We start from the raw sequence: 26,794 nt of genomic DNA, 5'->3' as shown, positions 1-26,794 counted from the left end.
CTTGTTCTTGAGAGCATTTTATTTATTTATTTTTTATGCAAACAATACAAAAAAAAAAAGTTAATGGTGATTTTCAGAACTCTACATATGAACCAGACAGGCCCGTAACCAGACAGGCCCGTAACCAGACAGGCCCGTAACCAGACAGGCCCGTAACCAGACAGGCCCGTAACCAGACAGGCCCGTAACCAGACAAGGATATTATACCTAAATAAATCTGTTCATTTAGAGACTCAGTGGCTGTACAGAAAGTATAAAGAGTTAGACATTGACCGCTCTATGTAGAGATGAAGCTCTGTCTGAAAACAGGAAACGGAAGGCAAATACAATCAGTTGGTCCGTCCGTGTCAGAGGTTTCCCCCCCCCCACTAGAGTCGATTGTCTTAAGGTTTCCAAACAAAACGTCCACACCAATGTACTGGTCCTAGTCAGTAGAACTATACCAGATGGCTAGCTAGTTCCTCTAAGAGGCTGTCAGTAGGATGGGGGGGTCTGCAGGCCCAGGACCAGGCAGATAGTTCCTCTAAGAGGCTGTCAGTAGGTTGGGGGGGGGGTCTGGAGGCCCAGGCAGATAGTTCCTTTAAGAGGCTGTCGTGGCACCATTCCTCCTGGACAGACTGTCAAACGGCAGGCCCAGGCCCACCTCCCTCTCCTCCAGGTCCATCTCCGTGGAGTCATTGTGCAGCAGGTCGTAGCCGCCGCGTGTCGCCACTCCGTTAGCTGCCGGCCCGGGCCTCTCGTCCTTCCTGATGGACACAGCCAACGTGGACAGGCTCACACTAAGGTCCTTAAAGGCATGGAGCAGAAAGATACCAACTATAATGGTCAGGAATCCACTCAGAGTCCCGATAACGTCAGCGGCGGCCATGTGCTCCCACTCCTTGAAGAGGATGGCCGAGCAGGAGAGGACTGAGGTGGTGAAGAACACGTAGTAGATAGGTGTGACCAGGGAGGTGTTGAAGATATCCAGAGCTTTGTTCAGGTAGTTGATCTGAGTGGAGACGCAGGCCACCAACCCGAGCAGTAACACCCAAGCTAAAGGGTTCAGCAACACGGGCCTCCCAGCGATGGCCTCTTTGATGGCGATGCCCAACCCTTTCACACACGACACAGACAGAGCTCCTATCACAGAGCAGATGGTAATGTACACCATGATGTTGGTCTGGCCGTGCCGAGGGCCAACCACCAGGATGAAGACGAGCGCTACGATGACGACGAAGGTGGCAAACGCCAGGAAACCTGAGGGAGAGGAAGGAAGGAGGACACATTTGGAAACATAACGAAGGAGATTGCTGTCATGTGCATACATTTTAATAATAAATGATTGGTCCCAGGAATCGAACCTACTAGCCTGGCATTACAAGCACCATGCTCTACCAACTGAGCTACAAAAGGTCCACTTGTTAAAAGGGGATTAAAAGACTAGTCTGAGATTAAAGTGGATCATAAATCAAGTTGCAACAGGGAGACAACAGGCAGCATAGACAAAGTAACAGGCCTTCCGACCCGGGTGGACCAGTTTCCCCTCTCCTGTCTGGTACCGACCCGGGTGGACCAGTTTCCCCTCTCCTGTCTGGTACCGACCCGGGTGGACCAGTTTCCCTCTCCTGTCTGTCTGGTACCGGCCCGGGTGGACCAGTTTCCCTCTCCTGTCTGTCTGGTACCGGCCCGGGTGGACCAGTTTCCCTCTCCTGTCTGTCTGGTACCGACCCGGGTGGACCAGTTTCCCTCTCCTGTCTGTCTGGCACCGACCCGGGTGGACCCGTTTCTCTCTCCTGTCTGTCTGGTACCGACCCGGGTGGACCCGTTTCCCTCTCCTGTCTGGTACCGACCCGGGTGTACCAGTTTCCCTCTCCTGTCTGCCTGGTACCGACCCGGGTGGACCAGTTTCCCTCTCCTGTCTGCCTGGTACCGACCCGGGTGGACCAGTTTCCCTCTCCTGTCTGCCTGGTACCGACCCGGGTGGACCAGTTTCCCTCTCCTGTCTGTCTGGTACCGACCCGGGTGGACCAGTTTCCCTCTCCTGTCTGCCTGGTACCGACCCGGGTGGACCAGTTTCCCTCTCCTGTCTGTCTGGTACCGACCCGGGTGGACCAGTTTCCCTCTCCTCTCCTGTCTGGTACCGACCCGGGTGGACCAGTTTCCCTCTCCTCTCCTGTCTGGTACCGACCCGGGTGGACCAGTTTCCCTCTCCTCTCCTGTCTGGTACCGACCCGGGTGGACCAGTTTCCCTCTCCTGTCTGGACCAGTTGCCCTCTCCTGTCTGTCTGGTACCGACCCGGGTGGACCAGTTTCCCTCTCCTGTCCTGTCCCGACCCGGGTGGACCAGTTTCCCTCTCCTGTCCTGTCTGGTACCGACCCGGGTGGACCAGTTTCCCTCTCCTGTCTGGTACCGACCCGGGTGGACCAGTTTCCCTGTCCTGTCTGGTACCGACCCGTTTCCCTCTCCTGTCTGGTACCGACCTGGGTGGACCAGTTTCCCTCTCCTGTCTGTCTGGTACCGACCCGGGTGGACCAGTTTCCCTCTCCTGGGTGGACCAGTTTCCCTCTCCTGTCTGTCTGGTACCGACCCGGGTGGACCAGTTTCCCTCTCCTGTCTGTCCGGTACCGACCCGGGTGGACCAGTTTCCCTCTCCCGGGTGGACCAGTTTCCCTCTCCTGTCTGTCTGGTACCGACCCGGGTGGACCAGTTTCCCTCTCCTGTCTGTCTGGTACCGACCCGGGTGGACCAGTTTCCCTCTCCTGTCTGTCCAGTACTGACCTGGGTGGACCAGTTTCCGAGCCATGTGGTCCAGGCTGTTGATCTCTTCCTCCTGAGGGGCGTGGATCACCATGGTAGTAGAACCCAAGATACTGAGCAGACATCCCAGCTTCCCGTGCAGGTTCAGACGCTCTGTCAGGAAGTACGACGACAGCACCGCACTGCAACGACAACAGTAAATATCTTGCTAAAGAGAGATTCAAATATTATGGCTTGGTAGTTTCTAGTAAGAAGTCTACAGGGGTTAGAGCAAAACATAATTGTTAATAGGCCTTGTTAGACCATATAGCCATATAACTCCAGTACCCCCAACAGCCCAACTCCAGTCCTCCCAACACAAGCACACCTGATTCAACTAATCATCAAACCCTCGAGTTGAATCAGGTTTGTCCGGGGCTACAATAACGTGTACTGGAGTTGGGCTGTTGGAGGTACTGGAGTTGGGCTGTTGGAGGTACTGGAGTTGGGCTGTTGGGGGACTGGAGTTGGGCTGTTGGGAGGAATTCTCTGGCAACAGCTCTGGTGAATATTCCTGCAGTCAACATGACAATTGCACGCTCCCTCGAGACATTTAAAAACTGCACATTGTAGAGTGGCCTTTTATTGTCCCCAGCACAAGGTGCACCTGTGTAATGATCATGCTGTTTAATCAGCTTGTTGATATGCCACACCTGTCAGGTGGATGGATTATCTTGGCAAAGGAGAAATGCTCACTAACAGGGATGTAAACAAATTTGTGCACAACATTTGAGAGAGAGAGAGACCTTTTTCTGCATATGGAACATTTCTGGGATCTTTTATTTCAGCTCATGAAACACTTTACATGTTGCGTTTATATTTTGGTTCAGTGTAAAACGGATTAAATTGAGATTTTGTGTCACTTGCCTACACACAACACCCCATAATGTCAAAGTGGAATTGTGTTTTTAGAAATGTTTACAAAATGAAAGGCTGAAATGTCATGAGTCAATTAATATTCAGCCCCTTTGTTAGAGCCTCAATAAGTTCAGGAGTAGAAATCTGCTGAAGTCACATGGACTCAATCTTCAGGTTCGGACCCTTTTTTTCAATTTTCACCTAACATGACATACCCAAATCTAACTGCCTGTAGCTCAGGATCTGAAGAAAGGATATGCATATTCTTGATACCATTTGAAAGGAAACACTTTGAAGTTTGTGGAAATGTGAAATTAATGTAGGAGAATATAACACATTAGATCTGGTAAAAGATAATACAAAGAAAAAAAACATGTGCTTTTTGAAATGCAAGAGAAAGGCCAAAATGTATTATTCCAGTTTAGGCACAATTTAGATATTGGCCACTCGATGGCAGCAGTGTACAGTTGGAGTCATTAAAACTCGTTTTTCAACCGCTCCACAAATTTCTTGTTAACAAACTATAGTTTTGGCAAGTAGGTCAGGACATCTACTTTGTGCATGACAAGTCATTTTTCCAACAATTGTTTACAGACAGATTAATTCACTGCATCATGATTCCAGTGGCTCAGAAGTTTATACACTAAGTTGACTGTGCCTTTAAACAGCTTGGAAAATTCCAGAAAATGATGTCATGGCTTTAGAAGCTTCTGATAGGCTAATTGACATCATTTGAGTTAATTGGGAGATGTACCTGTGGATGTATTTCAAGGCCTACCTTCAAACTCAGTGCCTCTTTGCTTGACGTCATGGGAAAATCAAAAGAAATCAGCCAAGACCTCAGAAAAAAAATTGTAGACCTCCACAAGTCTGGTTCATCCTTGGGAGCAATTTCCAAACGCCTGAAGGTACCGCGTTCATCTGTACAAACAATAGTACGCAAGTATAAACACCATGGGACCACGCAGCCGTCATACCGCTCAGGAAGGAAACACATTCTGTCTCCTAGAGATGAACGTACTTTGGTGCGAAAAGTGCAAATCAATCCCAGAACAACAGCAAAGGACTTTGTGAAGATGGAGGAGGAAACGGGTACAAAAATATCTATATCCACAGTAAAACGAGACCTATATCGACATAACCTGAAAGGCCGCTCAGCAAGGAAGAAGCGACTGATCCAAAACCGCCATAAAAAAGCCAGACTACGGTTTGCAACTGCAAATGGGGACAAAGATCATACTTTTTGGAGAAATGTCCTCTGGTCTGAAACAAAAATAGAACTGTTTGGCCATAATGACCATCGTTATGTTTGGAGGAAAAAGGGGGAGGCTTGCAAGCCGAAGAACACCATCCCAACCGTGAAGCACAGGGGTGGCAGCATCATGTTGTGGGGGTGCTTTGCTGCAGGAGGGACTGGTGCACTTCACAAAATAGATGGCATCATGAGGAAGGAAAATTATGTGGCTATATTGAAGCAACATCAGTCAAGGAGTTTAAGGTTGGTCGCAAATGGGTCTTCCAAATGGACAATGACCCCAAGCATACTTCCAAAGTTGTGGCAAAATGGCTTAAGGACACAACAAAGTCAAGGTATTGGAGTGGCCATCACAAAGCCCTGACCTCAATCCTATAGAACATTTGTGGGCAGAACTGAAAAAGCATGTGCGAGCAAGGAGGCCTACAAACCTGACTCAGTTACACCAGTTCTGTAAGGTCCCTCAGTCGAGCAGTGAATTTCAAACAGATTCAAGCACAAAGACCAGGTAGGTTTTCCAATGCCTCGCAAAGAAGGGCTCCTATTGGTAGATGGGTAAACATTTTTTATAAAAGTAGACAGTGAATACCTCTTTGAGCATGGTGAAGTTATTAAATTACACTTTAAATGGTGTATCAATACATCCAGTCACTACAAAGATACAGGCATCCTCAGTTGCCGGAGAGGAAGGAAACCACTCTGCGATTTAATGGCTGTGATAGGAGAAAACTGAGGATGTATCCACATTTTAGTTACTCCCACAATACTAACCTAAATGACAGAGTGAAAAGAAGGAAGCCTGTATAGAATAAAACATATTCCAAAACATGCATCCTGTTTGCAACAAGGTACTAAAGTAATACTGCAAAAAAATGAACTTTATGTCCTGAATACAAAGTGTTATGTTTGGGGGAAAATCCAACACATCACTGAGTACCACTCTACATATTGTCAAGCATGGTGGTGGCTGCAGTTGCACAGGGCAGGGTTAAGACCCAAGGCCCAGACCTAATGATGAGCTTGGAGGGTACTATGGTGTTGAATGCTGAGCTGTAGTCAATGAACAGCATTCTTACATTAGGTATTCCTCTTGTCCAGACGGGATAGGGCATCATCTGTGGATCTATTGGGGGTGGTGTAGTCATTTAGTTCAGTTACCTTTTTCTTTGTTGTGGACAGGAACAATGGTGGCCATCTTGAAGCATGTGGGGACAACAGACTGGGATAGGGAGAAATTGAATATGTCTGTAAACACTCCAGACAAGTTTTTTGGGGGGAAATATGCACGGCTGTGACGACTGAAGAGAATTCTCTCGGGAGGTAATACGGTCGTCATTTGATTGTGAGGTATTCCAGATAGTGAGAACAAAAGGACTTGAGTTCCTGTACGTCATCACAATCACACCATGAGGAGTTAATCATGAAACCTTTTCTTCTTCCCGGAGAGTTCTTTATTCCTGTCTGCGCAATGAACTGAGAACCCAGCTGGCTGTATGGACGAGGACAGTATATTCAGAGAGAGCCATGATTTTGTGAAAGAGTATGTTGCAGTCCCTGATGTCTCTCTGGAAGGAGATCCTCGCCCTGAGCTCGTCTACTTTATTGTTCAGAGACTCCGCATTAGATAGTAATACCCTCAACATTAGATAATATAAATAAATTTGATTTGATTTGAGATAGCAATAGACTCAGAAGAGGTGGATGGTGTGCATGCCTCCAGAGTCAGATGAGAAGTTCACTCCGAATACCTCCTGAGTCCACTCCAGGTTATCTCTCCCAATACTTCTTCTCCACCGGCGGCATCTTGGAGGAGCCTCTGGGATAACTTAAATTGCCTTTGGGGGGGGTACTAAAAAAGGATCCAATTCTTGAAAGTGGTATTTCTGGTGGTAATGCTGGTGAGTTACCGTCGCTCTGATATCCAGTTGTATGTAAGTTCTAAAATAAAACAAACTAAATACTGCGAAGTTGCTTAGGAGCAGAGCTGTCTGTCATCACCTCTGCCTGTCTATACTGATAGTGGCTAATATTTAACATGATACAAATGGGAAACAGAAAGTTAGGGCTGGGAGAGATACGGCATAAAAATCCATTTGTATTGAAAAGCATAACATCGGTATTTCGAAATAGCCCTGTATATCACCCAAGCCTAATAGTAATGTAAAAATAATCATCACAAAACTGTCCAAGGTCAACTTTTCCCCCGACGCCTTGAGATGGATGAAATCATACCTTGAAGGCACAACCCAGTGTGTCAGAGTGAGCAATGACCTGTCGCCCACTCTTAGCTATGATGTGGGCGTGCCCCAAGGGTCAATACTGGGGCCCCTCCTGTTCAGCCTTCTGTCTGTACTGGGGCCCCTCCTGTTCAGCCTGTACATTAATGATCTGCCTTCTGTCTGTCCTGGGGCCCCTCCTGTTCAGCCTGTACATTAATGATCTGCCTTCTGTCTGTACTGGGGCCCCTCCTGTTCAGCCTGTACATTAATGATCTGCCTTCTGTCTGTACTGGGGCCCCTCCTGTTCAGCCTGTACATTAATGATCTGCCTTCTGTCTGTCCTGGGGCCCCTCCTGTTCAGCCTGTACATTAATGATCTGCCTTCTGTCTGTACTGGGGCCCCTCCTGTTCAGCCTGTACATTAATGATCTGCCTTCTGTCTGTCCTGGGGCCCCTCCTGTTCAGCCTGTACATTAATGACCTGCCTGTCTGTCTGTACTGGGGCCCCTCCTGTTCAGCCTGTACATTAATGACCTGCCTGTCTGTCTGTACTGGGGCCCCTCCTGTTCAGCCTGTACATTAATGACCTGCCTTCTGTCTGTACTGGGGCCCCTCCTGTACATTAATGACCTGCCTGTCTGTCTGTACTGGGGCCCCTCCTGTACATTAATGACCTGTCTGTCTGTCTGTACTGGGGCCCCTCCTGTTCAGCCTGTACATTAATGACCTGCCTTCTGTCTGTACTGGGGCCCCTCCTGTTCAGCCTGTACATTAATGACCTGCCTTCTGTCTGTACTGGGGCCCCTCCTGTTCAGCCTGTACATTAATGACCTGCCTTCTGTCTGTACTGGGGCCCCTCCTGTTCAGCCTGTACATTAATGACCTGCCTTCTGTCTGTACTGGGGCCCCTCCTGTTCAGCCTGTACATTAATGACCTGCCTTCTGTCTGTACTGGGGCCCCTCCTGTTCAGCCTGTACATTAATGACCTGCCTTCTGTCTGTACTGGGGCCCCTCCTGTACATTAATGACCTGCCTGTCTGTCTGTACTGGGGCCCCTCCTGTACATTAATGACCTGTCTGTCTGTACTGGGGCCCCTCCTGTTCAGCCTGTACATTAATGATCTGCCTGTCTGTCTGTCCTGGGGCCCCTCCTGTTCAGCCTGTACATTAATGACCTGCCTTCTGTCTGTACTGGGGCCCCTCCTGTTCAGCCTGTACATTAATGACCTGCCTTCTGTCTGTACTGGGGCCCCTCCTGTACATTAATGACCTGCCTGTCTGTCTGTACTGGGGCCCCTCCTGTACATTAATGACCTGTCTGTCTGTCTGTACTGGGGCCCCTCCTGTTCAGCCTGTACATTAATGACCTGCCTTCTGTCTGTACTGGGGCCCCTCCTGTTCAGCCTGTACATTAATGACCTGCCTTCTGTCTGTACTGGGGCCCCTCCTGTTCAGCCTGTACATTAATGACCTGCCTTCTGTCTGTACTGGGGCCCCTCCTGTTCAGCCTGTACATTAATGACCTGCCTTCTGTCTGTACTGGGGCCCCTCCTGTTCAGCCTGTACATTAATGACCTGCCTTCTGTCTGTACTGGGGCCCCTCCTGTTCAGCCTGTACATTAATGACCTGCCTTCTGTCTGTACTGGGGCCCCTCCTGTTCAGCCTGTACATTAATGACCTGCCTTCTGTCTGTACTGGGGCCCCTCCTGTTCAGCCTGTACATTAATGACCTGCTTTCTGTCTGTACTGGGTCTGAGGTTCAGATGTTTTCAGATGATACAGTGATCTATGTGCATGCAAATAGCAAACAACAAGCTGCACAAGAACTCACTACTGTAATGGTCCAGGTTAAATAAAAAAATCCCAGTCCCTGCCACTGAAAAACATCCCCACAGCATGATGCTGCCACCACCATGCTTCACCAATAGGGATGGCGCCAGGTTTCCTCCAGACATGACGCTTGGCATTCAGGACAAAGAGTTCAATCTTGGTTTCATCAGACCAGAGAATCTTGTTTCTCATGGCCTGAGAGTCTTTAGGTGCCTTTTGGCAAACTCCAAGCGGGCTGTCATGTGCCTTTTACTGAGGAGTGGCTTCCGTCTGGCCACTCTACCATAAAGGCCTGATTGGTGGAGTGCTGCAGAGATGGGAGAACTTTCCAGAAGGACAACCATCTCCACAGAGGAACTGTCAAAGTGACCATTGGGTTCTTGGTCACCTCCCTGACCAAGGCCCTTCTCCCCCGATTGCTCAGTTTGGCCGGGCGGCCAGCTCTAGGAAGAGTCTTGGTGGTTCCAAACTTCTTCCATTTAAGAATGATGGAGGCCCCTGTGTTCTTGGGGACCTTCAATGCTGCTGAAATGTTTTGGTACCCTTCCCCAGATCTGTGCCTTGACACAATCCTGTCTCGGAGCTCTACGGACCTCTGATCAGAACATGTCATGGCTCTCTCTCGTTCCTCTGCAGCAGACATATGGAGAGCAATGTTTGGAACAACCAATCACAGTATCGAATCGCATTACATATCGACACCAAGTATCGTGAAGTCCCTGGCAATTCCCAACCCTAACTGACCGCTTGTGGATCCCGCAGCTTGAATGCACCTCGAGAGGAATATTTATCTTAAATAGAACACACAAGCTGACTAGGTACACAGGTCATCTATTCTACTATGGAGTTGTCTGGTTTAGCTTGATTAACAACATTACAGGACTAGTTAGTTAGAGTGGAGGGACGGCAGGTAGTCTAGTGGTTAGAATGGAGGGGCGGCAGGTAGCCTAGTGGTTAGAGTGGAGGGGCGGCAGGTAGTCTAGTGGTTAGAGGGGAGGGACGGCAGGTAGTCTAGTGGTTAGAATGGAGGGGCGGCAGGTAGTCTAGTGGTTAGAGTGGAGGGGCGGCAGGTAGTCTAGTGGTTAGAGCGGAGGGGCGGCAGGTAGCCTAGTGGTTAGAGCGGAGGGGCGGCAGGTAGCCTAGTGGTTAGAGTGGAGGGGCGGCAGGTAGCCTAGTGGTTAGAGTGGAGGGGCGGCAGGTAGCCTAGTGGTTAGAGTGGAGGGGCGGCAGGTAGCCTAGTGGTTAGAGTGGAGGGGCGGCAGGTAGCCTAGTGGTTAGAGTGGAGGGGCGGCAGGTAGCCTAGTGGTTAGAGTGGAGGGGAGGCAGGTAGCCTAGTGGTTAGAGTGGAGGGGAGGCAGGTAGCCTAGTGGTTAGAGTGGAGGGGCGGCAGGTAGCCTAGTGGTTAGAGTGGAGGGGAGGCAGGTAGCCTAGTGGTTAGAGTGGAGGGGAGGCAGGTAGCCTAGTGGTTAGAGTGGAGGGGAGGCAGGTAGCCTAGTGGTTAGAGGGGAGGCAGGTAGCCTAGTGGTTAGAGGGGAGGCAGGTAGCCTAGTGGTTAGAGGGGAGGCAGGTAGCAGGTAGCCTAGTGGTTAGAGGGGAGGCAGGTAGCCTAGTAGCCTAGTGGTTAGAGGGGAGGCAGGTAGCCTAGTGGTTAGAGGGGAGGCAGGTAGCCTAGTGGTTAGAGGGGAGGCAGGTAGCCTAGTGGTTAGAGTGGAGGGGCGGCAGGTAGCCTAGTGGTTAGAGTGGAGGGGCGGCAGGTAGCCTAGTGGTTAGAGTGGAGGGGCGGCAGGTAGCCTAGTGGTTAGAGTGGAGGGGCGGCAGGTAGCCTAGTGGTTAGAGTGGAGGGGCGGCAGGTAGCCTAGTGGTTAGAGTGGAGGGGCGGCAGGTAGCCTAGTGGTTAGAGTGGAGGGGCGGCAGGTAGCCTAGTGGTTAGAGTGGAGGGGCGGCAGGTAGCCTAGTGGTTAGAGTGGAGGGGCGGCAGGTAGCCTAGTGGTTAGAGTGGAGGGGAGGCAGGTAGCCTAGTGGTTAGAGTGGAGGGGAGGCAGGTAGCCTAGTGGTTAGAGTGGAGGGGAGGCAGGTAGCCTAGTGGTTAGAGTGGAGGGGAGGCAGGTAGCCTAGTGGTTAGAGTGGAGGGGCGGCAGGTAGCCTAGTGGTTAGAGTGTAGAGGAGGAAGGTAGCCTAGTGGTTAGAGTGGAGGGGAGGCAGGTAGCCTAGTGGTTAGAGGGTTGGGCAAGAAACCTGAAAGGTTGCTAGATTGAATCCCTGAGCTGACAAGGTAAAAATCTGTCGTTCTGCCCCTGAACAAGGCAGTTAACCCACTGTTCCCCAGTAGGCCGTCATTGTAAATAATATTTTTTGAATAACTGACTCGCCTAGTTAAAAAAAAGGTTAAATACAAAATGTAATTCCCTTCATCTGAGTGTCAGCAACAATCATGAATGTCAGTCCAGTGAACGCAGCGTAACAGACATGCTTCTGTATTCGGCTATGCCATCTCCAAAACAGAGTGACCTACCTGACCAGCACACTGAGGGCCCCCAGAGGAGTGACCTACCTGACACTGAGGGTCTCCAGGGGAGTGACCTACCTGACCAGCACACTGAGGGCCCCCAGAGGAGTGACCTACCTGACCAGCACACTGAGGGCCCCCAGGGGAGTGACCTACCTGACCAGCACGCTGAGGGCCCCCAGGGGAGTGACCTACCTGACCAGCACGCTGAGGGCCCCCAGAGGAGTGACCTACCTGACCAGCACGCTGAGGGCCCCCAGAGGAGTGACCTACCTGACCAGCACACTGAGGGACCCCAGAGGGGTGACCTACATGACCAGCACACTGAGGGCCCCCAGAGGAGTGACCAGCACACTGAGGGGCTCCAGAGGAGTGACCTACCTGACCAGCACACTGAGGGTCCCCAGAGGAGTGACCTACCTGACCAGCACACTGAGGGTCTCCAGGGGAGTGACCTACCTGACCAGCACACTGAGGGCCCCCAGAGGAGTGACCTACCTGACACTGAGGGTCCCCAGAGGAATGACCTACCTGACCAGCACACTGAGGGCCCCCAGAGGAGTGACCTACCTGACCAGCACACTGAGGGTCCCCAGAGGAGTGACCTACCTGACCAGCACACTGAGGGCCCCCAGAGGAGTGACCTACCTGACCAGCACGCTGAGGGCCCCCAGAGGAGTGACCTACCTGACCAGCACGCTGAGGGCCCCCAGAGGAGTGACGAGAGTAGCAGGAGCGAAGGCATACGCTGCAAAGTTAGCCCCTTCTCCAGCTGCCACTGTGAAAACACACACGGAGATGAACAGAAATACATCTTGTAAAACAAAACCACAGAAAACAGGATAACCTCATGGAATCTGGGAACAGAAACAAGTCATCTCATGGTAGAAATGTTCACTTACTCGATAATAAGCCAGCCCACCAGAGACATTCTTTAAGATATGCATGTCCACCCTGGCCTAAACAGAAAAACAACAAGACTATAATTACAAATATATTCCAATGTGTGTTCAATAGTAAAATGTCATGCTGTGGAGTCCCACCATATCGGTTGGTCATGTCAAGCTCTAGGGCGTCGCGTCGAGCTCTAGGGCGTCACGGCGAGCTCTAGGGCGTCACGTCGAGCTCTAGGGCGTTACACGTCCAGCTCTAGGGCGTCACGTCGAGCTCTAGGGCGTCACGTCACGTCGAGCTCTAGGGCGTCACGTCACGTCGAGCTCTAGGGCGTCACGTCGAGCTCTAGGGCGTCACGTCCAGCTCTAGGGCGTTACACGTCCAGCTCTAGGGCGTCACGTCACGTCAAGCTAGGGCGTCCCGTCGAGCTCTAGGGCGTCCCGTCGAGCTCTAGGGCGTTACACGTCCAGCTCTAGGGCGTTACACGTCCAGCTCTAGGGCGTCACGTCCAGCTCTAGGGCGTCACGTCACGTCGAGCTCTAGGGCGTCCCGTCGAGCTCTAGGGCGTCACGTCGAGCTCTAGGGCGTCACGTCGAGCTCTAGGGCGTCACGTCACGTCGAGCTCTAGGGCGTCACGTCACGTCGAGCTCTAGGGCGTCACGTCGAGCTCTAGGGCGTCACGTCGAGCTCTAGGGCGTCACGTCGCGCTCTAGGGCGTCACGTCGCGCTCTAGGGCGTCACGTCACGTCGCGCTCTAGGGCGTCACGTCGAGCTCTAGGGCGTCACGTCCAGCTCTAGGGCGTTACACGTCCAGCTCTAGGGCGTTACACGTCCAGCTCTAGGGCGTCACGTCCAGCTCTAGGGCGTCACGTCACGTCGAGCTCTAGGGCGTCACGTCGAGCTCTAGGGCGTCACATCACGTCGAGCTCTAGGGCGTCACGTCACGTCGAGCTCTAGGGCGTCACGTCGAGCTCTAGGGCGTCACGTCGAGCTCTAGGGCGTCACGTCCCGTCGAGCTCTAGGGCGTCACGTCACGTCGAGCTCTAGGGCGTCACGTCGAGCTCTAGGGCGTCACGTCACGTCGAGCTCTAGGGCGTCACGTCACGTCGAGCTCTAGGGCGTCACGTCGAGCTCTAGGGCGTCCCGTCGAGCTCTAGGGCGTCCCGTCGAGCTCTTGGGCGTCCCGTCGAGCTCTAGGGCGTCCCGTCGAGCTCTAGGGCGTCACGTCGCGCTCTAGGGCGTTACACGTCCAGCTCTAGGGCGTTACACGTCCAGCTCTAGGGCATCACGTCCAGCTCTAGGGCGTCACGTCACGTCGAGCTCTAGGGCGTCACATCGAGCTCTAGGGCGTCACGTCACGTCGAGCTCTAGGGCTTCACGTCGAGCTCTAGGGCTTCACGTCCAGCTCTAGGGCGTCACGTCACGTCGAGCTCTAGGGCGTCCCGTCGAGCTCTAGGGCGTCCCGTCGAGCTCTAGGGCGTCCCGTCGAGCTCTAGGCCGTCCCGTCGAGCTCTAGGCCGTCCCGTCGAGCTCTAGGGCGTCCCGTCGAGCTCTAGGGCGTCCCGTCGAGCTCTAGGGCGTCCCGTCCAGCTCTAGGGCGTCGCGTCCAGCTCTAGGGCGTCGCGTCCAGCTCTAGGGCGTTACACGTCCAGCTCTAGGGCGTCACGTCCAGCTCTAGGGCGTCACGTCACGTCGAGCTCTAGGGCGTCACATCGAGCTCTAGGGCGTCACGTCACGTCGAGCTCTAGGGCTTCACGTCGAGCTCTAGGGCTTCACGTCCAGCTCTAGGGCGTCACGTCACGTCGAGCTCTAGGGCGTCCCGTCGAGCTCTAGGGCGTCCCGTCGAGCTCTAGGGCGTCCCGTCGAGCTCTAGGCCGTCCCGTCGAGCTCTAGGCCGTCCCGTCGAGCTCTAGGGCGTCCCGTCGAGCTCTAGGGCGTCCCGTCGAGCTCTAGGGCGTCCCGTCGAGCTCTAGGGCGTCGCGTCCAGCTCTAGGGCGTCGCGTCCAGCTCTAGGGCGTTACACGTCCAGCTCTAGGGCGTTACACGTCCAGCTCTAGGGCGTTACACGTCCAGCTCTAGGGCGTCACACGTCCAGCTCTAGGGCGTCGCGTCCAGCTCTAGGGCGTCCCGTCGAGCTCTAGGGCGTCGCGTCCAGCTCTAGGGCGTCGCGTCGAGCTCTAGGGCGTCATGGTAACAACCAGCGTTACATGTTCTGATGTCGTCACACTGAAGGTTTGTAGTGCACTACATAGGGAATAGGGTACCATAGGGCTCTCGGCTAAAGTAGTGCACTACATAGGGAATAGGGTACCATAGGGCTCTGGTCTAAAGTGGTGCACTACATAGGGAATAGGGTACCATAGGGCTCTCGTCTAAAGTAGTGCACTACATAGGGAATAGGGTACCATTGGGCTCTGGTCTAAAGTAGTGCACTACATAGGGAATAGGGTACCATTGGGCTCTGGTCTAAAGTAGTGCACTACATAGGGAATAGGGTACCATTGGGCTCTGGTCTAAAGTAGTGCACTACATAGGGAATAGGGTACCATTGGGCTCTGGTCTAAAGTAGTGCACTACATAGGGAATAGGGTACCATAGGGCTCTCATCAGATCCTCCTCTCCACCCTCTCCGAGCTGGGCATCTCCGGCGCGGCCCACGCTTGGATTGCGTCCTACCTGACAGGTCGCTCCTACCAGGTGGCGTGGCGAGAATCTGTCTCCGCACCACGTGCTCTCACCACTGGTGTCCCACAGGGCTCTGTTCTAGGCCCTCTCCTATTCTCACTATACACCAAGTCACTTGGCTCGGTCATATCCTCACATGGTCTCTCCTATCATTGCTACGCAGACGACACACAATTAATCTTCTCCTTTCCCCCTTCTGATAACCAGGTGGCGAATCGCATCTCTGCATGTCTGGCAGACATATCAGTGTGGATGACGGCTCACCACCTCAAGCTGAACCTCGGCAAGACGGAGCTGCTCCTCCTCCCAGGGAAGGACTGCCCGTTCCATGATCTCGCCATCACGGTTGACAACTCCCTTGTGTCCTCCTCCCAGAGTGCTAAGAACCTTGGCGTGACCCTGGACAACACCCTGTCGTTCTCCACTAACATCAAGGCGGTGACCCGATCCTGTAGGTTCATGCTCTACAACATTCGCAGAGTACGACCCTGCCTCACACAGGAAGCGGCGCAGGTCCTAGTCCAGGCACTTGTCATCTCCCGTCTGGATTACTGCAACTCGCTGTTGGCTGGGCTCCCTGCCTGTGCCATTAAACCCCTACAACTCATCCAGAACGCCGCAGCCCGTCTGGTGTTCAACCTTCCCAAGTTCTCTCACGTCACCCCGCTCCTCCGCTATCTCCACTGGCTTCCAGTTGAAGCTCGCATCCGCTACAAGACCATGGTGCTTGCCTACGGAGCTGTGAGGGGAACGGCACCTCCGTACCTTCAGGCTCTGATCAGGCCCTACACCCAAACAAGGGCACTGCGTTCATCCACCTCTGGCCTGCTCGCCTCCCTACCTCTGAGGAAGCACAGCTCCCGCTCAGCCCAGTCAAAACTGTTCGCTGCTCTGGCACCCCAATGGTGGAACAAGCTCCCTCACGACGCCAGGACAGCGGAGTCAATCACCACCTTCCGGAGACACCTGAAACACCACCTCTTTAAGGAATACCTGGGATAGGATAAAGTAATCCTTCTACCCCCCCCCCCCGAAAGATTTAGATGCACTATTGTAAAGTGGTTGTTCCACTGGATATCTTAAGGTGAATGCACCAATTTGTAAGTCGCTCTGGATAAGAGCGTCTGCTAAATGACTTAAATGTAAATGTAAAGTAGTGCACTACATAGGGAATAGGGTACCATAGGGCTCTCGTCTAAAGTAGTGCACTACATAGGGAATAGGGTGCCATTGGGCTCTGGTCTAAAGTGGTGCACTACATAGGGAATAGGGTACCATAGGGCTCTGGTCTAAAGTAGTGCACTACATAGGGAATAGGGTGCCATTGGGCTCTCGTCTAAAGTAGTGCACTACATAGGGTGCCATTTGGGTGTTTATAGAGAAGGTAGTGTTCAAGTGTCCATGTTAGCACCAATCAGTTGCAAAATGTACTTTAAACTGCAACATGTTCTCTCAGCTCCATGGCATAATGTACTTTAAACTGCAGAATGTACTTTAAACTGCAACATGTTCTCTCAGCTCCATGGCATAATGTACTTTAAACTGCAGAATGTACTTTAAACTGCAACATGTTCTCTCAGCTCCATGGCATAATGTACTTTAAACTGCAACATGTTCTCTAAACTCCATGGCAAAATGTAGAATTGCAGGAAATTTGCTTTAAAACTGCAAAAGTTTATTTGAGCTCCATGGAGACATTTTCAATAAGTTCTCTAAAACTCAGGCGTGCCGACCTAAGCCCCTTTTGATCCAGAAAAAACAAATATTGATTTTTTATTTCACCTTTATTTAACCAGGTAGGCCAGTTGAGAACAAGTCCTTTATTTAACCAGGTAGGCCAGTTGAGAACAAGTCCTTTATTTAACCAGGTAGGCCAGTTGAGAACAAGTCCTTTATTTAACCAGGTAGGCCAGTTGAGAACAAGTTCTCATTTACAATTACGACCTGGCCAAGATAAAGCAAAGCAGTTCGACACATATAACAACACAGAGTTACACATGGAGTAAAACAAACATGCAGTAGAAAAATAAGTCTATATACAATGTGAGCAAATGAGGTGAGATAAGGGAGGTAAAGGCAATAAATAGGCCATAATGGCGAAATAATTACAATATAGCAATGAAACACTGGAGTGATAGATGTGCAGAAGATGAATGTGCAAGTAGAGATACTGGGGTGCAAAGGAGCAAGATAAATAAATAAATACAGTATGGGGATGAGGTAGTTGGATGGGCTATTTAAAGATGGGCTATGTACAGGTGCAGTGATCTGTGAGCTGCTCTGACAGCTGGTGCTTAAATATGAATGTACCCGCTCTCTCGAGCCCTGCCTCAAATGTACAAATTCAACCTAACGATATGCCATACAGAGTTACAGTATATCTGACAGTACATCTGAGTGCCATACAGAGCTACAGTACATCTGACAGTATATCTAAGTGCCATATAGAGCTACAGTACGTACTGTACAGGGTTTCCGTTAGCCGGTAATTGCCCGTTAGCCGGTAATTGCCCGCTTGTGGCTGATAAAAAAAGATGAAAAGCAGATACATGTTGCCGCCCAAATTGACCGGGACAAAAAAAAAAAATCCCATTGCAAAATAATACTTTTTATTCATTTATGTAAATATCAGCCAATGATCGTCATGCTTATCGGTCGATAGGTTAATTTGCTGAAGTTAGTGGAATTAAATTGGGCCGTATATTTTCATTACTATCTTATTCATCATTCGACCATAGAAACATGGAGACAATTATGTTCATTAAGATTTACTCACATGCCATTGAAGCCAGCATTTAATTAAAGCGCACCTCCCATTCACCATTGGAGTGTATAGGCTATAGTCACCCACCACTTTACCTTCCATCAAAGTATCTTAGCCATAGCAATATTGAGGCAGTTATTTTATAAAGATTTCCTCATGCCATTAACCAGAATTTCTGTCCTGTTCTACAGGTTGTTATATCATCTTTCTTTCGTTGTCCAGAAGACAAAAAAGGCACAACCCTTGTCATATTATACTGAACAAAAAATATAAACGCAACATGTAAAGTGTTGGTCCCATGTTTCATGAGCAGAAATAACAAAAGATCCCAGAAAATGTTCCATATGCACAAAAAAAAGCGTGTTTACATCCATCTTAGTGAGCATTTCTCCTTTGCCAAGATAATACGTCCACCTGACAGGTGTGGCATATCAAGAAGCAGATTAAACAGCATGATCATTACACAGGTGCACCTTGTGCTGGGGGGGGGGGCAATAAAAGGCCACTCTAAAATGTGCAGTTTTGTCACACAACACAATTCCACAGATGTCTCAAGTTTTGAGGGAGCGTGCAATTGGCTTGTAGGAATGTCCACCAGAGCTGTTGCCACAAAATGTAATGTTAATTTTCTACCATAAGCCGCCTCCCAACGTCATTTTAGAGAATTTGGGTTTACGTCCAACCCGCCTCACAACCGCAGACCATGTGTAACCACGCCAACCCAGGACCTCCACATCCGGCTTCTTCACCTGCGGGATCGTCTGAAACCAGCCACCCCGGGACAGCTGATGAAACTGTGGATTTTGCACAAACGAAGAATTTCTGCACAAACTATCAGAAATCGTCTCAGGGAAGCTCATCGTCCTCACCAGGGTCTTGACCTGACTGCAGTTCGGCATTAGTGGACAAATGCTCACCTTCGATGGCCACTGGTACGCTGGAGAACTGTGCTCTTCACAGATGGCAGACAGTATGGCGTTATGTGGGCAAGCAATTTGGTGGCGGTGGGGTTATGGTATGGGGCAGGCAAAAGCTACAGACCACGAATAGACCACGAACACAATTGTATTTTATCGATGGCAATTTGAATGCACAGAGATACCGTGACGAGATCCTGAGGCCCGTTGTCGTTCTACTCATCCGCCACCATCACCTCATGTTTCAGCATGATAACGCACGGCCCCCATGTCAACAAGGATCTGGACACAATTCCTGGAAGCTGAAAATGTCCCAGTTCTTCCATGGCCTGAATACTCACCAGACATGTCACCCATGCAGCATGTTCGGGATGCTCTGGATCGACGTGTACGACAGCGTGTTCCAGTTTCCCGCCAATATCAGGCCACAATCAACAGCCTGATCAACTCTATGTGAAGGAGATGTGTCGCGCTGCATGAGGCAAATGGTGGTCACACCAGATACTGACTGGTTTTCTGAATGGGAGGTGTGCTTTAATTACGAGTTGAAAAATAAAAATAGCTATTTGTAATCGTGGCCATCAAAACAGTTAACACGCGTTTGCATTTAGAATTGTTGCGCAATGACTGGGCTGACCAATGACTGGGCTAACCAATGACTGGACTAACCAATGACTGGACTAACCAATGACTGGGCTAACCAATGACTGGGCTAACCAATGACTGGACTAACCAATGACTGGACTAACCAATGACTGGACTAACCAATGACTGGACTAACCAATGACTGGACTAACCAATGACTGGGCTGACCAATGACCGGGCTGACCAATGACCGGGCTGACCAATGACCGGACTAACCAATGACTGAGCTAACCAATGACTGAGCTAACCAATGACTGGACTAACCAATGACTGAGCTAACCAATGACTGAGCTAACCAATGACTGGGCTAACCAATGACTGGGCTGACCAATGACTGGGCTAACCAATGACTGGACTAACCAATGACTGGGCTGACCAAAGCACATTTCACTCCAGTACCAGCTTTTTGAGGAGCTGCTCTCATGTTGTCTTGACAGGTGATGGGCTATACCGCTCATCAAACTAGGCTCTGTATGCTGTGACCATGATCAGATACATGACTATCAAGATTACACACGCAGCAATTTAATTCCACTAAATTAATGTATTTTCACCATCTAACCGATTAATGTGTCCCGTGTGGCTCAGATGGTAGAGCATGGTGTTTGCAATGCCATGGTTGTGGATTCGATTCCCACGGGGGACCAGTACAGAGAAAAAATGTATTACATTTACATTTTAGTCATTTAGCAGACGCTCTTATCCAGAGCGACTTACAGTAGTGAATGCATACATTTCATTTCATCCATTTTTTTTATTTTATAATTTTTTTGTACTGGCCCCCCGTGGGAATCGAACCCACAACCCTGGCGTTGCAAACACCATGCTCTACCAACTGAGCCACAGGGAAGGCATGTGTGAAATGTATGCATTCACTACTGTAAGTCGCTCTGGATAAGAGCGTCTGCTAAAATGACTAAAAATGTAAAATGTTAACATTCCTAGACTGAAAACACAAAAACACTACCTGCTCTGCACTGTCCCTTCCTGGCCAGGCGGAGAAGTCCTTTCTTCTTGAGGATGAAGCTTCCTCCTATGAAGACGCTGGAGCTGATGGCGAGTCCCAGGCCGATGTAGAAATCATACTTCCCTCTGTCCTGGCCCATGGTGACTCTGGATGTGTTGTTCGTACTTGTCTGTTACATAGACCACCACCACACAGCAGTTCCAGACCAGCTGAACTGAACGCGTGTCACCAAGTACCTTTAGTAAGCAAAACAGGAACTCAATATAACTCAAGTTTACAACTGTTAACGTTAGTAATTCAAATGGTCAAATCAGAGTCCTCCCAGTTAGGCTACCTGACCAGTTCCCAGTTAGGCTACCTGACCAGTTAGGCTACCTGACCAGTTCCCAGTTAGGCTACCTGACCAGTTCACAGTTAGGCTACCAGACCAGTTCCCAGTTAGGCTACCTGACCAGTTCACAGTTAGGCTACCTGACCATTGACAAGTTACATCGCAGAGTGAACAACACTGATCAAATATAGTTGGTCCCATTAAAGAAATGGCACATTGACTATCTGTATGCAAAGATTACGTGGACCAATCCAATCTGTCACTTCCGTAAAATGTACTCATGAATATTCAATGAGTCAAGAATTATGGAAGCGATTTAAGATTACAGAAATTCCGCATTCAAGACAATTCGTAACTATGACATTTCAGACTTTTAAACTTGTAGGAATGATGAGCTCCGAGTTCGTCACTGGTAAAGTATCAGAATCCATAATAAAACGTAATGCCAATGTTGGCACCATTTGTCATTCAACACCGCACGATGAAAACAACATGACGTGATTGGTGAGGCGCTGCATGAGGAGACATATTTTCATATGATAGCTAGCTAACTAACATTAAGCTAACTTTTACTGGCATGGCTATAGCTAACGTTAGCTAACAGTAAAATAAAATAAATCACATTTTATTGGTCACATACATATTTATCAGATGTTACTGCGGATGTAGCGAAATGCTAAGTTATTACAAAAGACAGTATTATTACCTTAAATTTACTAGCCTCGTTATCAATTTCCTAGCATCGTTATCAATTTCCTAGCATCGTTATCAATTTCCTAGCCGCGTCCTCAGAGCATGCGCAGATCAGCTGGCTGGTGTGTTTACGGACATATTCAATCAATCCTTATCCCAGTCTGCTGTCCCCACATGCTTCAAGATGGCCACTATTGTTGCTGAACCAAAGAAGGCAAAGATTACTGAACTAAATGACTATCGCCCCATAGCACTCACTTCTGTCATCATGAAGTGAGAGACTAGTCAAGGATCATATCACCTCCACCTTACCGGCCACCCTAGACCCACTTCAATTTGCATACCACCACAATAGGTTCACAGACGATGCAATAGCCATCACACTGCCCTATCCCATCTGGACAAGAGGAATACCTTTGTAAGAATGCTGTCAATTGACAACAGCTCAGCATTCAACACCATAGTACCCTCCAAGCTCATCATTAAGCTTAAGGCCCTGGGTCTCGACCCCGCCCTGTGCAACTGGGTCCTGGACTTCCTGACGGGCCGCCCAGAGGTGGTGAAGGTAGGAAACAGCATCTCCACTTCGCTGATCCTCAACACTTTGGGCCCCACAAGGGTGCGTTCTCAGCCCCCTCCTGTACTCTCTGTTCACCTATGACTGCATGGCCATGCACGCCTCCAACTCAATCATCAAGTTTGCAGATGACACTACAGTGGTAGGCTTGATTACCAACAATGACGAGACGGCCTACAGGGAGGAGGTGAGGGCACTCGGAGTGTGGTGTCAGGAAAACAACCTCTCACTCAACGTCAACAAAACAAAGGAGATGATCGTGGACTTCAGGAAACAGCAGAGGGAGCACCCCCCCATCCACATTGATGGGACAGTTTTAAGTTCCTCGGTTTACACAACACGGACAAACTGAAATGGTCCACCCACACAGACAGCGTGGTGAAGAAGGCGCAGCAGCACCTCTTCAACCTCAGGAGGCTGAAGAAATTTGGCTTGTCACCTAAAACACTCAAAAACTTTTACAGATGCACAATCGAGAGCATCCTGTCGGACTGTATCACCGCCTGGTATGGCAACTGCTCCGCCCACAACCGCAAGGCTCTCCAGAGGGTAGTGCGGTCTGCACAACGCATCACCGGGGGCAAACTACCTGCCCTCCAGGACACCTACAGCACCCGATGTCACAGGAAGGCCAAAAAGATCATCAAGGACAACAACCACCCGAGCCACTGCCTGTTAACCCCGCTACCATCCAGAAGGCGAGGTCAGTACAGGTGTATCAAAGCTGGGACAGAGAGACTGAAAAACAGCTTCTACTGACCCAAATCACCAGCCACTTTAATAAAAGGTATCACTAGTGACTTTAAATAATGCTTACATACATATCCTACACATCTCATATTTACCTTTATTTAACTAGGCAAATCAGTTAAGAACAAATTCTTATTTACAATGACGGACTAGGAACAGTGGGTTAACTGCCTTGTTCAGGGGCAGAACGACAGATTTTTACCTTGTCAGCTCAGGGATATGATCAAGCAACCTTTCGGTTACTGGTCCAACTCTCTAACCACTAGGCTACCTGCCGCCCCATATGGATATACCGCCATCGCTCATCCATATATGTATATGTACATATTCTTATTCCATTGCTTTACATTTGTGTGTATAAAATAGTTGTTGTGTATTTGTTATTTTACTTGTTAGATATTACTGCATTGTCGGAACTAGAAGCACAAGCATTTCGCTAGACTCGCATTAACAACTGCTAACCATGTGTATGTGACCAATAACATGTAATTAGTAACTCATTAACTAACTAAAGTTAGCATATCTAACTAGTTATCATTGTATGAGCTAAAGCTTAATCCTTGTTGTTGTCTACCTCAGAACGACACTAGCTAGCTTGTTAGCATAAGACAAATGTTGGCTAAATCCGTTGATAACTGTACCAGCTACTGAGCTAGTTAAGCAAGATGACATTATTTAGAAACGTGTCCAAAAATAACTTAACGTTAGCAAGCTAGCTAACTGGCATGCTATCGTAAACATGAACATCCTAGGTATGTTTCCGTGCGAAATACCTGGCAACAACAACAAAAAGATCCCTTGTTTGACCAATACGACGGTGGTAATTGGCTAGCTATTCTATAATATGTATCACATCGTTAGCTAGCTCTCTTCACATTTTGTTACGACCCAACTTGACCGCAAGGTTGACGCTACGAGCGATGGGGTTTCCAAAGCACTTGCAACCAAAGACAGTTCCGGGAAGCTCTGTGGCGTTACGGTTACCGATATCCCCGTTACCGATCCGACGCAACGTACGGATGTTCCGTTCAAAATTACGTCATCACGTGATTAATGACGTCCGGAGCAAGCTGCTGTTCTTCTTTGGTATAATGGCGTTGGCAACAATTATATGTGTATTCCGCCACCTACTGTACAGGTGGATAAAAGGATCCAAAAAGGGGGGGGAGAAATGCAGTGTAAAAAAAAAATACAATAAAAAAATAAACTATCAGTAACGAGATGCTAATGAAACTAAATCAGATTTCCTGTTTTAATCAGGTCCAGGAGGATCCTGTGATGGCGGGACATTTCCTGGCGACAGTAGTCCTTGCAGTGCTTCTGCCGTTAAGTCTTGGAGGACCAAAAACTTCTCGGCTGCAGATATAATGATGTCCAGCTTCTTAGACGTATTGGACGCTTGTGCAATAATAACTGTGGCTATAAATGCTACAAAATCCACCTTCACATTAAGTGTATCCAGAACACTTGATTGACGTATAAGGATTATAAGCTTGAGGTGGCTTCTTTGATCTCGTAGGTTGCCAGGCTACGTAAGAAACTGGGGAAAAGCAGAGTGAAATGTTTACCTTTTCTACGCCGGTGGCTGGACGACGTTTGCGCATGCTGGATGCATCTCTGTCTTGTCGTTTGTCATTATCCGACTGGCCGGTGTTGCCCTGAGTTTGTTTGCCAGGGGAGCCATCTTCTGCTTCTCGTCCCCCATTTGACAGAGGAGTCAAAGGAGCACAGCAAGAGGAGCATGGCAATCAACGATGGTTGCATGTAACGAGCCGTGGAAGCCGAAGACAGTGGTACTCCCGCAAAGCAGTCTAAACTCCCAACGAGACGCTAAGAGCTAAGAGCGGATACAAACAACAAATAGTTTCGCCACCCTGGAGCCTGATCTTCCTGCACCTTCGTCGCTGGGGGTACCTGTGTCTGCGGCCGCTGTACCTACTCCTACTCTTTCCCCTACGATTTCGAAGTCGACGTCAGCAACCTTCCGTCCCTGCTCTGGATCGAGCGAGGCTTCTCCATCTGTCGGAGGCCTGCACCATCCCATGAAGCATGGGAGTGGGCGGATTTCCTTGTCCTTCTCACCAGCTGTAATTTTGGGAAGCTCCATGATAAGAAATGTGACTGTTCCTGGTGCAAAAACAATGTCCCATCCAGGAGCGAGAGTAAACGACATTACTAAGCTACTCCTGAATGTACTACGCCAGGACATGGACATGGAAATCCATTCTATTTTAGTCCATGTGTGTTTTCAAATCAAATGTTATTATTATGGGTCCTCAGATCCTCAAAAGGTTCTACAGCTGCACCATCGAGAGCATCCTGACTGGTTGCATCACCACCTGGTACGGCAACTGCTCAGCCTCCGTCCGACAGTAGAGATGCGCTGAATACAACATTTACATTACATTTACATTACATTTTAGTCATTTAGCAGACGCTCTTATCCAGAGCGACTTACAGTAGTGAATGCATACATTTCATACAATTTCATACATTTTTTTTTTTCTGTGCTGGCCCCCCGTGGGAATCGAACCCACAACCCTGGTGTTGCAAACACCATGCTCTACCAACTGAGCTACAGGGAAGGCTAACAGGTGTAGACCTTGCAGTGAAATGCTTACTTACGAGCCCCTAACCAACAATGCAGTTTAAAAAAAAATACAGATAAGAATAAGAAATAGAAGTAACAAGTAATTAAAAAGCAGCAGTGAAATAACAATAACAAGACTATATACAGGGGGGTACCGATACAGAGTCAATGTATGGGGGCACCGGTTATTTGAGGTAATATGTACATGTAGGTAGAGTTATTAAAGTGACTATGCATAGATGACAACAGAGAGTAACAGCAGTGTAGAAGAGGGGGGGCACTGCAAATAGTCTGGGTAGCCATTTCACTAGATGTTCAGGAGACTTATGGCTTGGGGGTAGAAGCTGTTTAGAAGCCTCTTGGACCTAGACTTGGCGCTCTGGTACCGCTTGCCGTGCGGTAGCAGAGAGAACAGTCTATGACTGGAGTGGGTGGAGTCTATGACAATTTTTAGGGCCCTCCTCTGACACCGCCTGGTATAGAGGTCCTGGATGGCAGGAAGCTTGGCCCCAGTGATGTACTGGGCCGTTCGCACTACCCTCTGTAGTGCCTTACGGTCGCAGGCTGAGCAGTTGCCGTACCAGGCAGTGATGCAACCAGTCAGGATGCTCTCGATGGTGCAGCTGTAGAACCTTTTGAGGATCTGAGGACCCATGCCAAATCTTTTCAGTCTCCTGAGGGGGAATAGGTTTTGTCGTGCCATCTTCACGACTGTCTTGGTGTGCTTGGACCATGTTAGTTTGTTGTTGATGTGGACACCAAGGAACTTGAAGCTCTCAACCTGCTCCACTGCAGCCCTGTCGATGAGAATGGGGGCGTGCTCGTTCCTCTTTTTCCTGTAGTCCACAATCATCTCCTTTGTGTTGATCACGTTGAGGGAGAGGTTGTTGTCCTGGCACTACACGGCCATGTCTCTGACCTCCTCCCTATAGGCTGTCTCGTCGTTGTCAGTGATCAGGCCTACCAATGTTGTGTCATCAGCAAACTTAATGATGGTGTTGGAGTCAAGACTGGCCGTGCAGTCATGAGTGAACAGGGAGTACAAGAGGGGAACTGAGCATGCACCCCTGAGGGGCCCCTGTGTTGAGGATCAGCGTGGCGGATGTGTTGTTACCTACCCTCACCACCTGGGGGCGGCCCGTCAGGAAGTCCAGGATCCAGTTGCAGAGGGAGGTGTTTAGTCCCAGGGTCCTTACCTTACTGATGAACTTTGAGGGCACTATGGTGTTGAACGCTGAGCTGTAGTCAATAAATAGCATTCTCACATAGGTGTTCCTTTTGTCCATGTGGGAAAGGGCAGTGTGGAGTGCAATGGAGATTGCGTCATCTGTGGATCTGTTGGGCAGTACGCAAATTGGAGTGGGTCTAGGGTTTCTGGGATAATGGTGTTGATGTGAGCCATGACTAGCCTTTCAAAGCACTTCATGGCTACAGACGTGAGTGCTACGGGTCGGTAGTCATTTAGGCAGGTTACCTTAGTGTTCTTGGGCACAGGGACTATGGTGGTCTGCTTGAAACATGTTGTTATTACA

At 49.6% G+C, this 26,794-nt stretch overlaps 1 protein-coding gene and 1 long non-coding RNA gene across 2 annotated transcripts; both read right to left on the bottom strand.

Annotated features, from left to right (window-relative positions):
* Position 1: 1 nt before the first annotated feature.
* On the bottom strand, positions 2-23,696 carry LOC115158925 (magnesium transporter NIPA2-like). Its single transcript, XM_029708362.1, has 6 exons — positions 23,446-23,696; positions 20,322-20,557; positions 12,352-12,408; positions 12,137-12,227; positions 2,762-2,922; positions 2-1,239 (listed from the first exon to the last, which is right to left on the bottom strand). Exons 2-6 carry the CDS (start codon positions 20,458-20,460, stop codon positions 581-583), a joined length of 1,107 nt encoding a protein of 368 aa, XP_029564222.1. The 5' UTR covers positions 20,461-20,557; positions 23,446-23,696; the 3' UTR covers positions 2-580.
* LOC115158926 (uncharacterized) lies at positions 11,292-12,052 on the bottom strand. The gene is made up of 2 exons (XR_003868784.1): positions 11,909-12,052; positions 11,292-11,455 (listed from the first exon to the last, which is right to left on the bottom strand). It is a non-coding gene; the product is annotated as an uncharacterized LOC115158926 (long non-coding RNA).
* Positions 23,697-26,794: the final 3,098 nt, after the last annotated feature.

Source organism: Salmo trutta, chromosome 22 (genome assembly GCF_901001165.1).
Source record: "Salmo trutta chromosome 22, fSalTru1.1, whole genome shotgun sequence".
Taxonomy (NCBI): Eukaryota; Metazoa; Chordata; class Actinopteri; order Salmoniformes; family Salmonidae; genus Salmo; species Salmo trutta.
This window is presented reverse-complemented; position numbering and strand designations above follow the sequence as displayed.